The sequence below is a fragment of the Symphalangus syndactylus genome, chromosome 17 (genome assembly GCF_028878055.3).
Source record: "Symphalangus syndactylus isolate Jambi chromosome 17, NHGRI_mSymSyn1-v2.1_pri, whole genome shotgun sequence".
Taxonomy (NCBI): Eukaryota; Metazoa; Chordata; class Mammalia; order Primates; family Hylobatidae; genus Symphalangus; species Symphalangus syndactylus.
In genome coordinates this window covers 74622695-74635693 of record NC_072439.2, presented here as the reverse complement: position 1 = coordinate 74635693, position 12999 = coordinate 74622695, and the positions used below count along the sequence as shown (strand labels likewise).

At 37.8% G+C, this 12999-nt stretch overlaps 1 protein-coding gene across 1 annotated transcript in view; it reads left to right on the top strand.

Annotated features, from left to right (window-relative positions):
• Window positions 1–12999, top strand: part of SPATA16 (spermatogenesis associated 16) — a 257164-nt gene that overhangs the window by 158809 nt on the left and 85356 nt on the right. The window contains exon 5 of the mRNA XM_063621699.1: window positions 12398–12482. Coding sequence (XP_063477769.1) covers window positions 12398–12482 — 85 coding nt within the window. The remainder of the gene's footprint in view (window positions 1–12397; window positions 12483–12999) is intronic.

Genomic DNA, 12999 nt, shown 5'->3' with positions numbered 1-12999 from the left:
TGATCTCACAAAACGTTAAATAAAGTTTCAAGATCCACTTTCAAGATTGAAGAACCATACATTCCGGATTTCCATTCATACCGGAAGGTGAGGGTTCCCTCTGCTGGTAGGGAAATGTTCCAAGAATTGATGCTTGACTGTCCATCATGGGAGAGTGACCCGGGATATGGTGGGGCAGGAGAGAGGTCACTGGTAGGAAAATTCCCTGTGGGGATGCTCCAGGAGGAGCTCTTGAAAAATGAGTGCTAAGGAAGCTTCTCTAAGGTTTACCAGGCGCCATCAACACTCCAGAGAATCAGAGCAACAGATTATTTGACTGCTGGCCTGTGATTACCAGTGAGTCTCTACCGAAGAGTTACACAGTTGGCTTCAGGCCGAGCCCATTATCGTTTTATCATTTATGGTTTCCTTGAGCATCAGATGTTAGTTCATTCATCTGGAAAAGGAAAGAAGTCAGTTTTAGGTTTTCCTTTCCTCAAAAGATTAATAGGACTATTAATAGGAACAATAACTTCTTCAATGCCTCTTCCTCTATGAAAGCCCACCCTAGTCTGAGACTAAATCACACAGGGCCTGGAATGTACCGTATTTAAGGTCATAAATGTCTTCTCACATTCCTTGTTAGTTGATTTTGTCCTTAAGAATGGTGTCATTATCTCAGTGTCCTATTTTCTTATAGTCACTGCCTTAGTTTAGACTTGTCTGCTGTCCCCCAGAATTCCCGCAATCACTTCCCACCTCCAGTCTTCTCACTCAAATACATCCTCTAAGTGTTACCAAGGTTCTCTCCCTCAACCACAGAACTGCCCATGCCACTTTCTATTTAAAACCATACAACAGTTCCCCATTACCCACAGGATGAAATCCAGGCTTCTTCATGCCTTTCCTGTGCCTTCCCTCTCCTGCTCAAAATGCAGCAAGATGGTACTTTTGGAGTTTCCTGCTCTTCCTCCTGCTTCTAACCTCTGCACCTGTGTTCAAGCTGTGTGCTAAGCCTAGAATGCCCTTCTCGGGCTTAGGCTCCCTTTGCTTGGCTAACTCCTACTCATCATTTTAAGCTGACCCAGGTGCCCCTCCCTGAATACCACCAAGCCTCTCAGCTGCATTAGTACGTATATTGATTTATCCACTTTACTCATTGTTATGTAATTATATTTCCTTCCTCATTAGACCTTAATGATAGGAATGGCTGACTCGTCTTAGTATCCTCATCTTTGTGGAACAGAGAAACTCATGAAATATGTAAATACAAGTCCAGTACTCATATGTATTTAGATCCCTTCCTATATCCATATGGCCCTATCAGGACCCAACAACAAACAACAACAGTAATACTACTATTACTATTTGTAACAGCAGCCAATCAACATTTACTGAGCACTTGGCTATGAAAATGGTAAAACAATCTTCTTCATTCCAGAGAGCAAATGGGGTCCAGACACTAAGGACACCACTTATAAACCCATACCTAAAAAGCAAAATAGAGATAACCCTGGATTGTTCCCAATATAGCCAGAGAGTATCACTGTCCCTATTAAACACAAGCCTGCCAGGTTGCGGCCAGGTAAGACCTCCTTCCCATTATTAAATCCAGACTAGCAATGGCTGAGATTTTTAAACCAGGAGTTCCCACGCTACCTCCCTCCAAAAACTCTTCAATTGTCCCTTGCATCTATAGAATAAAGTTTAAATTCATCTGCCTGAAATCCAAGATTTATCATAATCTGTCCCCAACATAATTTTCTAGCTTTTTCCCCCTTTCTTTCTCTACACAAACCCTCTGCTTCTCCTAAGATTCTGTATTAATACTTCTACTTTCAATTCCGTAGCATGTGATATGTCCCTGCTCCCCAACCAAACAAAAAACCTGCTACCTTTTCTTCATTACTATTTAAAAATAATGCTAGCCATTCTTCAGGTCTCAGCACTGAAAATTCCATTACAGTAAAAAGTAATCGTTTTCCTCTTTAAAATTCTATAGCACTTATGATCTGTACTTCTTAGTTAACATAATGTACTTAACATTTGCATGGTTCTTTGTGGATATAAAATGCCTGATATTTTGGCATGTCAAATATGCTAAATATGGATGTCATATTGATAGCCCAATTGGAAGCTCATAGAGATCAGCATCATGTCTTCATACTTTTGCATGTTGCCATGACTCCAAATCTTGCCTATTATAATAAAACAAGAAACATTTGCGATTTTTGGGCTCCACACAGAAAAAGAAATCAAAAATAAAACAAAACTTCATAAAAATATCTGAAATGAGTTCTATTTATCCATTCCTCTTCAATCAGGCATATATTTTCTATAGATTTAATAACACCTCTCTTGACACAGCCAGAAAAGAAAAAATTGGCCATGTCATATTAATAAGCCAGAACTAAGAATAGGACATGTCTGCTAGTGAGACAAGCATGAGTGGGGGATAAGGCAGGAGGACCAGGCATCACTAGGCAATAGCATTACACACAGTTTAATCAACCACAGTGAATATGGTTTTTAGAGAGTACACCAACAGTCAACAGCTTGACATGAAATTAGCCTCAGGCGCCCCATATATCTAGTTGAATCCTAACTCTGCCATCTACTTTTTAGAAAATTAACTTCCTTAAACCTCAGCATCTTCAAGTTATAGCTTGGTTTTAGGAATTAAATGAGATGTAAAAGTACTTGCTGTGTACATGGTAAGCTCTCAGTAAATATCAGCTGCTGTTACAAATAGCAGTAGCAGTACTGTTGTTTTTTGTTGTTACCAACTGAGAATCTAGGAACAGGCAATATTTGAAATTTCAGACTAGCAGGCAGGCAGTAAACCTCAAGAAAAATTCCCATCAATTACTTGATAGTCTTGCAGGAGCATGGTAGAACTCCAACAATCATCAGAATCTGGAATTATAATGAAGGCAGGAACCTATAAACTTGATTTGGGCTGCAATAGGTAGAGACTCAGTCTCAGGAAAAATTTCCGGATATTAGAATCAGGCAATTAGGCATAGAAGAAGGCTTGTTACAAACGTCCAGAGACCGAAAAACTTCTTCAATGACCACCAACTACTGAAACACCTGAACCCAGAGCATTATCAAACTCAGTCTCCTTATGAATGATTGTCAAATGACTAGGGGCAGGCAGTAAGGGGGAAGGAAGATGGATAACCGAAGGAAAGCCCAAACACAGCAGATATGAATTACTGATCACTAAATAGGCAAAGTGTTTATTAAAAATTTACTGAGCAACAACTATTACCAGGTGTTGTAGGAGGCACTGTAATGGTAGGCTCCTGTAGCTTACAGTCTAGATCAGCGTTGTCAGATAGAACTTCCAGAGATGATGGAGATATTCTGTGCCATTGAGGATGGTATCCACTAGCCACGTGGGGCTACCGAGCACCTGAAATGTGCTTGTGTACCCAAGAAACTAAATTTAAAATTTTAATTTTAATTCATTTAAATATAAATAACCACAGACGGCTAGTTGTTCCCATATTGGACAGCACAGGACTACAGAAAGGAGGCAATAAGCAAGTAAGCACGGTAATGACAAAATGTGAATCTTATTTAGAAAAAGGACAAGGTTCTGGTTTAGGAATAGCAGGGCAGGGCCAGGGGGTGGGGGTGGGGGCTTGACTGGAGGGTTATGGAAAATGTGTTGAAGAGGAAAACAGCCTGTTAAGAATTGTAGGCTACCACAGGAGCTTGGGTTTTGAGATAATTTTCCTTTACATTTTTGGAAAGAACATTGTGACTGGCTGCTGTGTGGAAAATATGTGAGCCTAGATAAAGATGCTTTGTGTGTGTGTGTGTGTGTGTGTGTGTATGTTGGCTTGAATGAATTTACTAGTTCCACTCTTCTCCCCATAAGAACATCATCTTTAATATTAGTGTGTATTTATATTCAAAAGAAAAATACACTCTGCATCAATATTAATTCATCTAAAATTACCAACGTATATACATATGTTCTTGAGCTTTTTTAAGTATAGGAGAAAGGAAACAACCTCCTAAACATGTCGATAATACAAAAGAATTCTGTAGTTAGATCTCATACACATACCTCTAAGAAGTACCTATACAATTATGTAAATGAAATAGATGCATATAAAGATCACAGATTATCCCTAGACTCTTGAGAGAGTTCAATTTCCAACTGTAGAAGGAAGAAAAGGAGAAACTGGAAAGGCAACCACAAAACTGACTCATGGCAAAAAAAAAAAAAAAAAGAGGACACTTGGAGAAAGATGGAAGCAACTGGGGTTGGTTAATTAATTTACATAGGGAAAAGAAGATTAATAAATTATTGTGAGGATATTTAGACTTCTATTCAGAGAATACGGTATAATTGGGTTGCATTAACACTGGAGAGAGAACTAAAGCCAGCAGACTAAAACTGCAGAAGAAGCTATTTATGGCTCTGAAACTCTGGAATCAGTGAGGAGAGCAGAGCAATGTCCTTCTGTGGAGGTCTTTAAAACAGAATAGATTCTCATCAGTCTCATTTGAAAGGTTTAAGTGTGATCCTGCCTAAAGGCAATGTGATGAACGGAATGACTTTTCAAGGTCTCAGCCAGTCAGCCCAATGAGACCACACAGCTGATTGTGTGCTGTGATTTTTTTTGTTTACCCATATCTTATTGTTTTACACCACCATGTGGCCACTCTGAGTAGAAATGTTATAAATTTTGAATCTGAACATAGGCCTTGAGAAATGTCAATAGTATTTTCTCATACTCTTAGAATTGCACAGTCTGTTTAGAAATATCCAATCTGTAAAAGCACCTAACATAAATGTGCTTGTACTCACAATCCTTTTGTGATATTAATTACAAATAAATAAAACTGGAAAATAAAACTGGTACCTATTTGATGAATAATAACATGTCACATTATTTTATTGTATATTTGCCATTCTATAGGAACAAAATTTGATTCACAATAAGCTGAGTTCATAACATAAAACATTTTATTTTATATGTGTAGATATTTAAAAACCAGATTCTGGCCCTTTTATACTTAACAGATGTATTAAGTAAATAAAATGTGAACATTTCCTTGCAGGGAAGCAATAACTGCTGACATATGAGAGAAGGCATCATGCAAAAAATAATTTTAGATACAACACATTAGGCCAATGTGTTTCCCAATACCTTTCCTCTTCAATTTATGCCATAAATACATCAGCATCCATTAGCATTCATTAAGCTCTCATATGAGCTAAATTTTGCATTGGACAAATAGACTGACAAAGCCCGTTCTGTCGCTCCATTACTATGCCACTTTCACTACAAAAGCATTCTCTTAAATATGGACAGTGAGATAGCTCTAAGGCCAGACTGCTTCTGCTAGAATCCTAGTAAGCTATGTAATTCTGTTAGGCTTTTTGTAACATCAAATTTAATTTTTTGAATTTATATAAATAAATAAGATAATGTGTAGTTGTTAATTCAACAAATATTTATTGTTTGACTACCATGCCAGGCACTGTTCTAGGCACAGGGGATACAGCAGCGAATAAAACAGACAAAAATCTCTGCCCTTGGGGACCTTACATTCCAGTAAAGAGCCAGATAACAAATACTTTTGACTTTGTGAGACATAGGATTTCTTTTGCAACTGCTCACCTCTGCCATTGTTGCACAGAAGCAGTCATAGACAATGTGTAAGCCGTGCACAAATGAATGAGCATTGCTGTGTTCCGTTAACACGTCATTTATAAACACAGGGAGCAGACCAGATGGGACCCACAGACCATAATCTGCTGACCCTGCAGTAAGGGAAGACAGCAATAAACACCACCAAAACTAATACAAACAAAATAAACTTTATGTTGAATGGCGATAAGTAGTATGGAAAAAGTACAAGTGAGGGTATAGTGTTGGAATCTGGTCAGGGTAGTTCTCACTGAGAAAATGACACATACAAAGACCAAAGGAGGTGAGCAAGAGAGTCATAAGAATGTCTAGGGAAAGAGCATTTCAGGAGAAGGACTGTCACGTGCAAAATCCCAGAAGCAATAGTATGGCCATTCTTTGTGAGGGACAGAAGGATGGACCCTGTCTGGAGCAGAGGGAGCTAAGAAGAAGGTAGTTGAAAATGAGGTCAGACTGGATTAAGAAAATGTGGCACATATACACCATGGAATACTATGCAGCCATAAAAAATGATGAGTTCGTGTCCTTTGTAGGGACATGGATGAAACTGGAAAACATCATTCTCAGTAAACTATCGCAAGGACAAAAAACCAAACACCGCATGTTCTCACTCATAGGTGGGAATTGAACAATGAGAACTCATGGACACAGGAAGGGGAACATCACGCTCCGGGGACTGTTGTGGGGTGGGGGGAGGGGGGAGGGACAGCATTAGGAGATACACCTAATGCTAAATGACGAATTAATGGGTGCAGGAAATCAACATGGCACATGGATACATATGTAACAAACCTGCACATTGTGCACATGTACCCTAAAACCCTAAAGTATAATAAAAAAAAAAATATATAAAACCAAAAAAAAAAAAAAAAAAAAGAAAATGAGGTCAGAGAAGGAACACGTGTCCAGATGATATAGGACTCAAATGCCATTATAAAGAGGTTAGTTTTTTACTCCGAGAGAGACAGGAAGCTTTGCAGTTTTAAGCACAGGAGTGACCTGCTCTAGCATCCTAATTTTAACGGGATCACTCTGACTATTGCGTTGAGAATAAACCGACGGAGAAGCAGGGAGCCCAGTTTGGAGGCCGTTGCAGTAATCCAGGTGACAGATTATGGACCAGATGATAATGCTGGAGGTGGTGAGAAGTGGCAAGATTCTGATGTAGGTTAAAGAGGGCCTGACCAGGATTTTATCTTGCATTGGATAGGGAACGTGAGAGAGAGGAGTCGATAGTGATGCCAAGGTTTTTTGCCTGAGAAATTAGATAGATGGAGACTACTAGAGGTTGGGGAGATGAAGTAAGGAAGATCTGTGTCTCCAGGGTGATTAAGTTAAATTTCATACCTTTTAGGCATCTAAGTAGAGCTGTCTAAAAGGCAGTTTCTACAAGATCCTGCAGATCCAGGAAGAGGTTTAGCCTCAGGATATAAATATAAGACTTGTCAATGTATAGATGCTATTTAAAACCATGAAACTGATGAATTCAAGAAAGACAGAGAAAATGTCCAGGCATTGCATCCTGAGACACTCCAAAGTTAGGAATCTAGGGAGATTTCATCCTCTCTGCAAGGGAGGATGAAAAGAGCAACCAGAAGGATAGGAGGAAAACCAGAAATAATGGCACAGTGGAAGCCAAGTGGGAGAGTGTACACTAGATGATGGCATGAGCTATTGTATGACTTGCACCTGAGAATGTATAGAAAATGAAGACTGAAAATTGAACCATTACATTGGGCAATACGGAAACTATTAGTGGTACTGACACAAGCAGTTTCAGTGACGTGGTGGGAATGATAGCCCTGCTGGAGTGAGTCGCAGAGACAACGGGAAGAAAAAAATTACAAGTAGAGAATGCACACAGCTTTTTCAAGAGTGCGAGGTTTTCCAGTTTGCTTTTTAATAGTGAAAAATTCAGGTGATAATTGGAATGGAGGACATGGCGCAAGAGAAGCTTTTGGGGTATTTAGTTTTGTTTTAAAAGGAAGAAACAACAGCATTTGTGTATGCTGGCAGAAAAGCTCCAAGAGAAAATGAGAAATGAAAAGAGAGAAACGAAACTAGAAGAGTGAGAGACTTGGTGGAGCAGTTTCCATGAGTAGGTGCAATTGGATGAGCTCTAGTGCAGAAGTGGGTGGGTTAGGTTTACACTCTGCTCCATAAAGTGCTTAACATGGTGCTTATCACTTCATAAAGGCTCAAAATTAGCAGATGTTAAGCCACTGATTGTCAGTTAAAAGGGTTTGCCTGACATGACCTTATAGCTCCATTGCAGGTACAGCATTCAGTACATTAATGAAAATGAGATGAATAGAATCATGACAACGAAATGAAAATAGTTGGAAGCAATATTGAATCACATTGACTAGCACCTAGATATTGTTCTAATGGTAGAGAGATACCTGAAGGAGAATAGAAAGAATGATGGGTTACTGTTTACATTTGATTCATGGGATGAGTCTGCCGGAACCAGGATCTCACATGGTACTTGACTCCTTATGGATGCTCAATGGGTTGATCAATTAATTATCTTGCCTTTTATAAATTCAGCATGATGAAAAGCCCATGGCTCTTGCCTCACAAATATTGCATGACATAATGTTATTTCCATGCACTTTTCATATCATTTCACTAATTTTCACTGATTCATGAGGGCTGAGCAGTAGGGCAGAGTTACAATAGAGAACCAGACAAAGGAAGGTAGGTAGTAAAAGCACAGCTGCCATTTCCACTGGGAAGACAAAGGGGCTTGGAGCAACTACAATCTGAATTGTGTTCCAAACATGAACACGCCTCTATGAATACATGCCAGGTATTGAAAGAAATACATCATACTTATGAAATATATCTCAGCTAATATGGAGCTTTAGGAAATCATTTTTTGTTATTTAATTTTAATATCCTTTTGCTCTTATAATACTTATGCTTCACTGAGGTATGGCAGGTAAGGAATTTCAATGCATCTTAATTCTTCATGGTTTCAATATAAATTTGGAGTTGTGTTCCTTTAAAAAAAGACTTGAGCCCCCAGGTGAAAAAGCACACTTAAGAATATAGCAAACAATATGACAATATATTATTACAGAAAAAGCAACTTTTGCAAAACATTAATAAAAATGCTAAAAATTCTAATTTTACAATTGTGAACACAAAACCAAATTACCAAAAGCATTAAAAAATCAGGAAAGCCTTAGAAACCCACTGGGGTGATCTTCTCGTTCACAATTGTCCTAATCCAAAAATGACAATAACTAACATTATAAATTTTTATTATTATTATACTTTGTTTTAGGGTACATGTGCACAACGTGCAGGTTTGTTACATATGTATCCATGTGCCATGTTGGTGTGCTGCACCCATTAACTCATCATTTAGCATTAGGTATATCTCCTAATGCTGTCCCTCCCCCTCCCTGCACCCCACAACAGTCCCCGGAGTGCGATGTTCTCCTTCCTGTGTCCATGTGTTCTCATTGTTCAATTCCCACCTATGAGTGAGAACACGCAGTGTTTGGTTTTTTGTCCTTGCGATAGTTTACTGAGAATGATGGTTTCCAGTTTCATCCATGTCCCTACAAAGGACATGAACTCATCATTTTTTATGGCTGCATACTATTCCATGGTGTATATGTGCCACATTTTCTTAATCCAGTCTATCACTGTTGGACATTTGGCTTGGTTCCAAGTCTTTGGTATTGTGAATAGTGCCACAATAAACATACATGTGCATGTGTCTTTATAGCAGCATGATTTATAGTCCTTTGGGTATATACCCAGTAATGGGATGGCTGGGTCAAATGGTATTTCTAGTTCTAGATCCCTGAGGAATCACCACACTGACTTCCACAATGGTTGAACTAGTTTACAGTCCCACCAACAGTGTAAAAGTGTTCCTGTTTCTCCACATCCTCTCCAGCACCTGTTGTTTCCTGACTTTTTAATGATCACCATTCTAACTGGTGTCAGATGATATCTCATTGTGGTTTTGATTTGCATTTCTCTGATGGCCAGGGATGATGAGCATTTTTTCATGTGTTTTTTGGCCACATAAATGTCTTCTTTTGAGAAGTGTCTGTTCATGTCCTTTGCCCACTTTTTAATGGGGTTGTTTGTTTTTTTCTTGTAAATTTGTTTGAGTTCATTGTAGATTCTGGATATTAGCCCTTTGTCAGATGAGTAGGTTGCGAAAATTTTCTCCCACTTTGTAGGTTGCCTGTTCACTCTGATGGTAGTTTCTTTTGCTGTGCAGAAGCTCTTTAGTTTAGTTAGATCCCATTTGTCAATTTTGGCTTTTAACATTATAAAAATTCTTATCAATTTAGCTTTTACTTGACTCAAGCCACTGTGTCTATGATCCAGAATTATCTTTTACATTTTTTGCATGTTTCAAGTTGTCAAGCTTAGTTACTGGACTCTGCTCAGTAGTATTAGTGCATGTTATGTTGTCCCTTGAAGAGAAAATAGCAGGTTGAAATATCTAAGGGGCCCTGTGGCTGGAATGTGTACACACTGGCATTGGACTATTTTTTTTTTTTTTGAGATGGAGTCTTGCTCTTGTTGCCCAGGCTGGAGTGCAGTGGCACAATCTCGGCTCACTGCAAGCTCCGCCCCCTGGGTACATGCCATCCTCCTGCCTCAGCCTCCCGAGTAGCTGGGACTACAGGTGCCCACCACCACGCCCGGGTAATTTTTTGTATTTTTAGTAGAGACGGGGTTTCACCGTGTTAGCCAGGATGGTCTCGATCTCCTGACCTCATGATCTGCCTGCCTCGGCCTCTCAAAGTGCTGGGATTACAGGCGTGATCCAATGTGCCCAGCCGGCATCGGACTATTGATTGACAATTATATAAATGCCCACCATGGCTTGATCAACCTACTAATTTTCTTATTTTAGAGTTAAACTACCCCAATCTGTTTTTTGTAAATAAAATCTTATTGGAAGACAGCCACGCTAATTGGTTTATGTATTGTCTATAGCTGCTTCTGCAAAGCAAAGTTGAGTAGTTGTTAAACCACATGGCCCACAAACCTTAAAATAGTTACTATCGACCTTTTACAGGAAAAGTTTGCCCACCCTTGATTTAACTAATGGCTGGTATACTTCTTCAGCAATGTTTGTTGAACCATATTTGTAAATCCAAATGTTAATGGTAGAAGGAATCAGAGTGCAGACCAAATTGTCACCAAGTGTACCCAACTCCTATAAATATAGGGCGTGTTGTCCTTGAAAGTAAAATTTCTATATTTTCCATCTATTTCTTACATTCAGAATTTATTAAATGAATTTCTATTAAATAACAGGCACCTCCATATCGAGTAAACTTTCTTTTTAGGTTGTTATGAAAAGAAAATATTTCCGTGTGCTTCTATCAAAATGCAAACATTTGAAATGCACTTTTGTCCCTCTACAGTCTATGATTTTTATAACTTGTTTCTGTCTCATTCATATTCACACAACATCAAAACCTCCTACTTCTCTTTACCTTATCATTAAGAGCTTTGCAAAATATAAAAGGATTCTTAAAATATTAGCTATTCTTAAATTATTGTCATTTATTCTGAAATGTCAGTGGGCAGCTTCTTCCCAATACTACATGTGTTTATATAGATATATTATATATATTTTATATATATATATATATATATATAGAGAGAGAGAGAGAGAGAGAGAGAGCTGAATAATCCTCTAGTTGGTGGTATTTCTTTCCACCACTGATTTAGAGTCCTAATTTTTGTCTGTCCTGAATAAGAATCTAAACATTTAAATTATTTCAACAGAGTAAGTTTACAGCTGCTATGCCTTATACAACTTATATTTAGAAAAGGAAAATTTCTAATTCAATTTACAATGATGTCAAGAAACTACACATATCTGCAGGCAAAGATAAGAAAAACATTCAGGGGTACACAGTCATAGCTCTACTTAAGTAAATAAACTTTTGGTACTAGTGATTAGGTACACAGGATTATTATACGTTTAACTGGCTAACGTGACAATTTGGAATTACTTCTAGTCACATTTAATTGGATTTGGAATCTCTGGAGAAAGAAATAGAGAGACCTAGCAGAGAAATAGTCATAAAAGTAAACTGTTTTTCCAAAGGGTACTAAGTAATGAATTAATATCCATTGCACAATAGTTTTTAATATCCCCTCAACTTAATAAGATTAATGCAGCAAGTGTACACACTAGACATTAAAATCAATTCAATTACACACAAATCTGTGGGTAGAGGATTCTTCCTTGAATTGGAGATTTTTTTATTTTCTGTTTTCAGGAGACTAATAAGAGGTGAATAATATTTAACTCGGGTAAATTCTGAGATATGCTTAAATACCAGTCCAGTAGTTAGCTATATATGCTATGCTAGGTTTGAAGACCTAAAAGTTCCTAAAATCTATATCACTCTGTAAGGGCTTTGAAGCTTAATATGGGACAACCAAAACAAAGCATTCTCTCATAATCTTTAAACATTCTTATACTGTACAAATTTAAAAAGCACCTAGAAGACAAATAGCCTATTGCTTCTCTTTTATAGTTTTGGTTTATCTACCTCCCCAAGAAAACCCCTACTTTCAACATTCTAAAATGTGCTTTGTGTTTTGCTTAATATTAGTCTAGACAAATTTATACATTAAAAATCATCTTCCTCAGTATTTTTATATAGTGCCTGTTATGGTTTTCCTTCTGTCCTATACATTTGTGTTTGCTTTTTTTAAAAAAAATCTGTCCTTGTTCCTAGGAGTGCCATGATTGCTGACTACATGTTCTGGCTTGGTGGAGGAAGGGAACAGAGCATAAGCAAGCTCATCAAGCTGTATTGGCAGGTAAAAATTGATGTCCCAACTAGGGAGGAGAAACCCATCTCATTTTTAGAGCCAAAATGAAAGATTGGTGCTTAAAAGACTATAGAAAAAGGTAGCTCTGGGCATATCAATCGGAAGGAAGCTACTGAATAATAATGTATTCATAACGAAGTAGATTTTCTAAGACTAATTCTAGGGGCAAAATTCAAGGTTGTTAACCCGTGGCCCATAATTCAGTTTTACAACCCAATATAAATTTTAGAGATCCCAGGAATTACTTTTCCAGGCATGCTACTATAATAGTAGGATTCTTTAAAATATGAACATTGTATTTTCATAGATTCTTATTGATCTACAGCTTGTAAAAACAGATGCTAGAAGTAATATTAATTACATAATAAAGGAAAAATGCAAAGATCAGATGTATTTGTTTACTATTTACTGTCTGAAACACTTAACCATTATCAAATTGCAGATCTTGTTTCTCATTTATTATTCAAAATGGCAGCAAGAAGTCACACCAAAGGTCAATCAGATG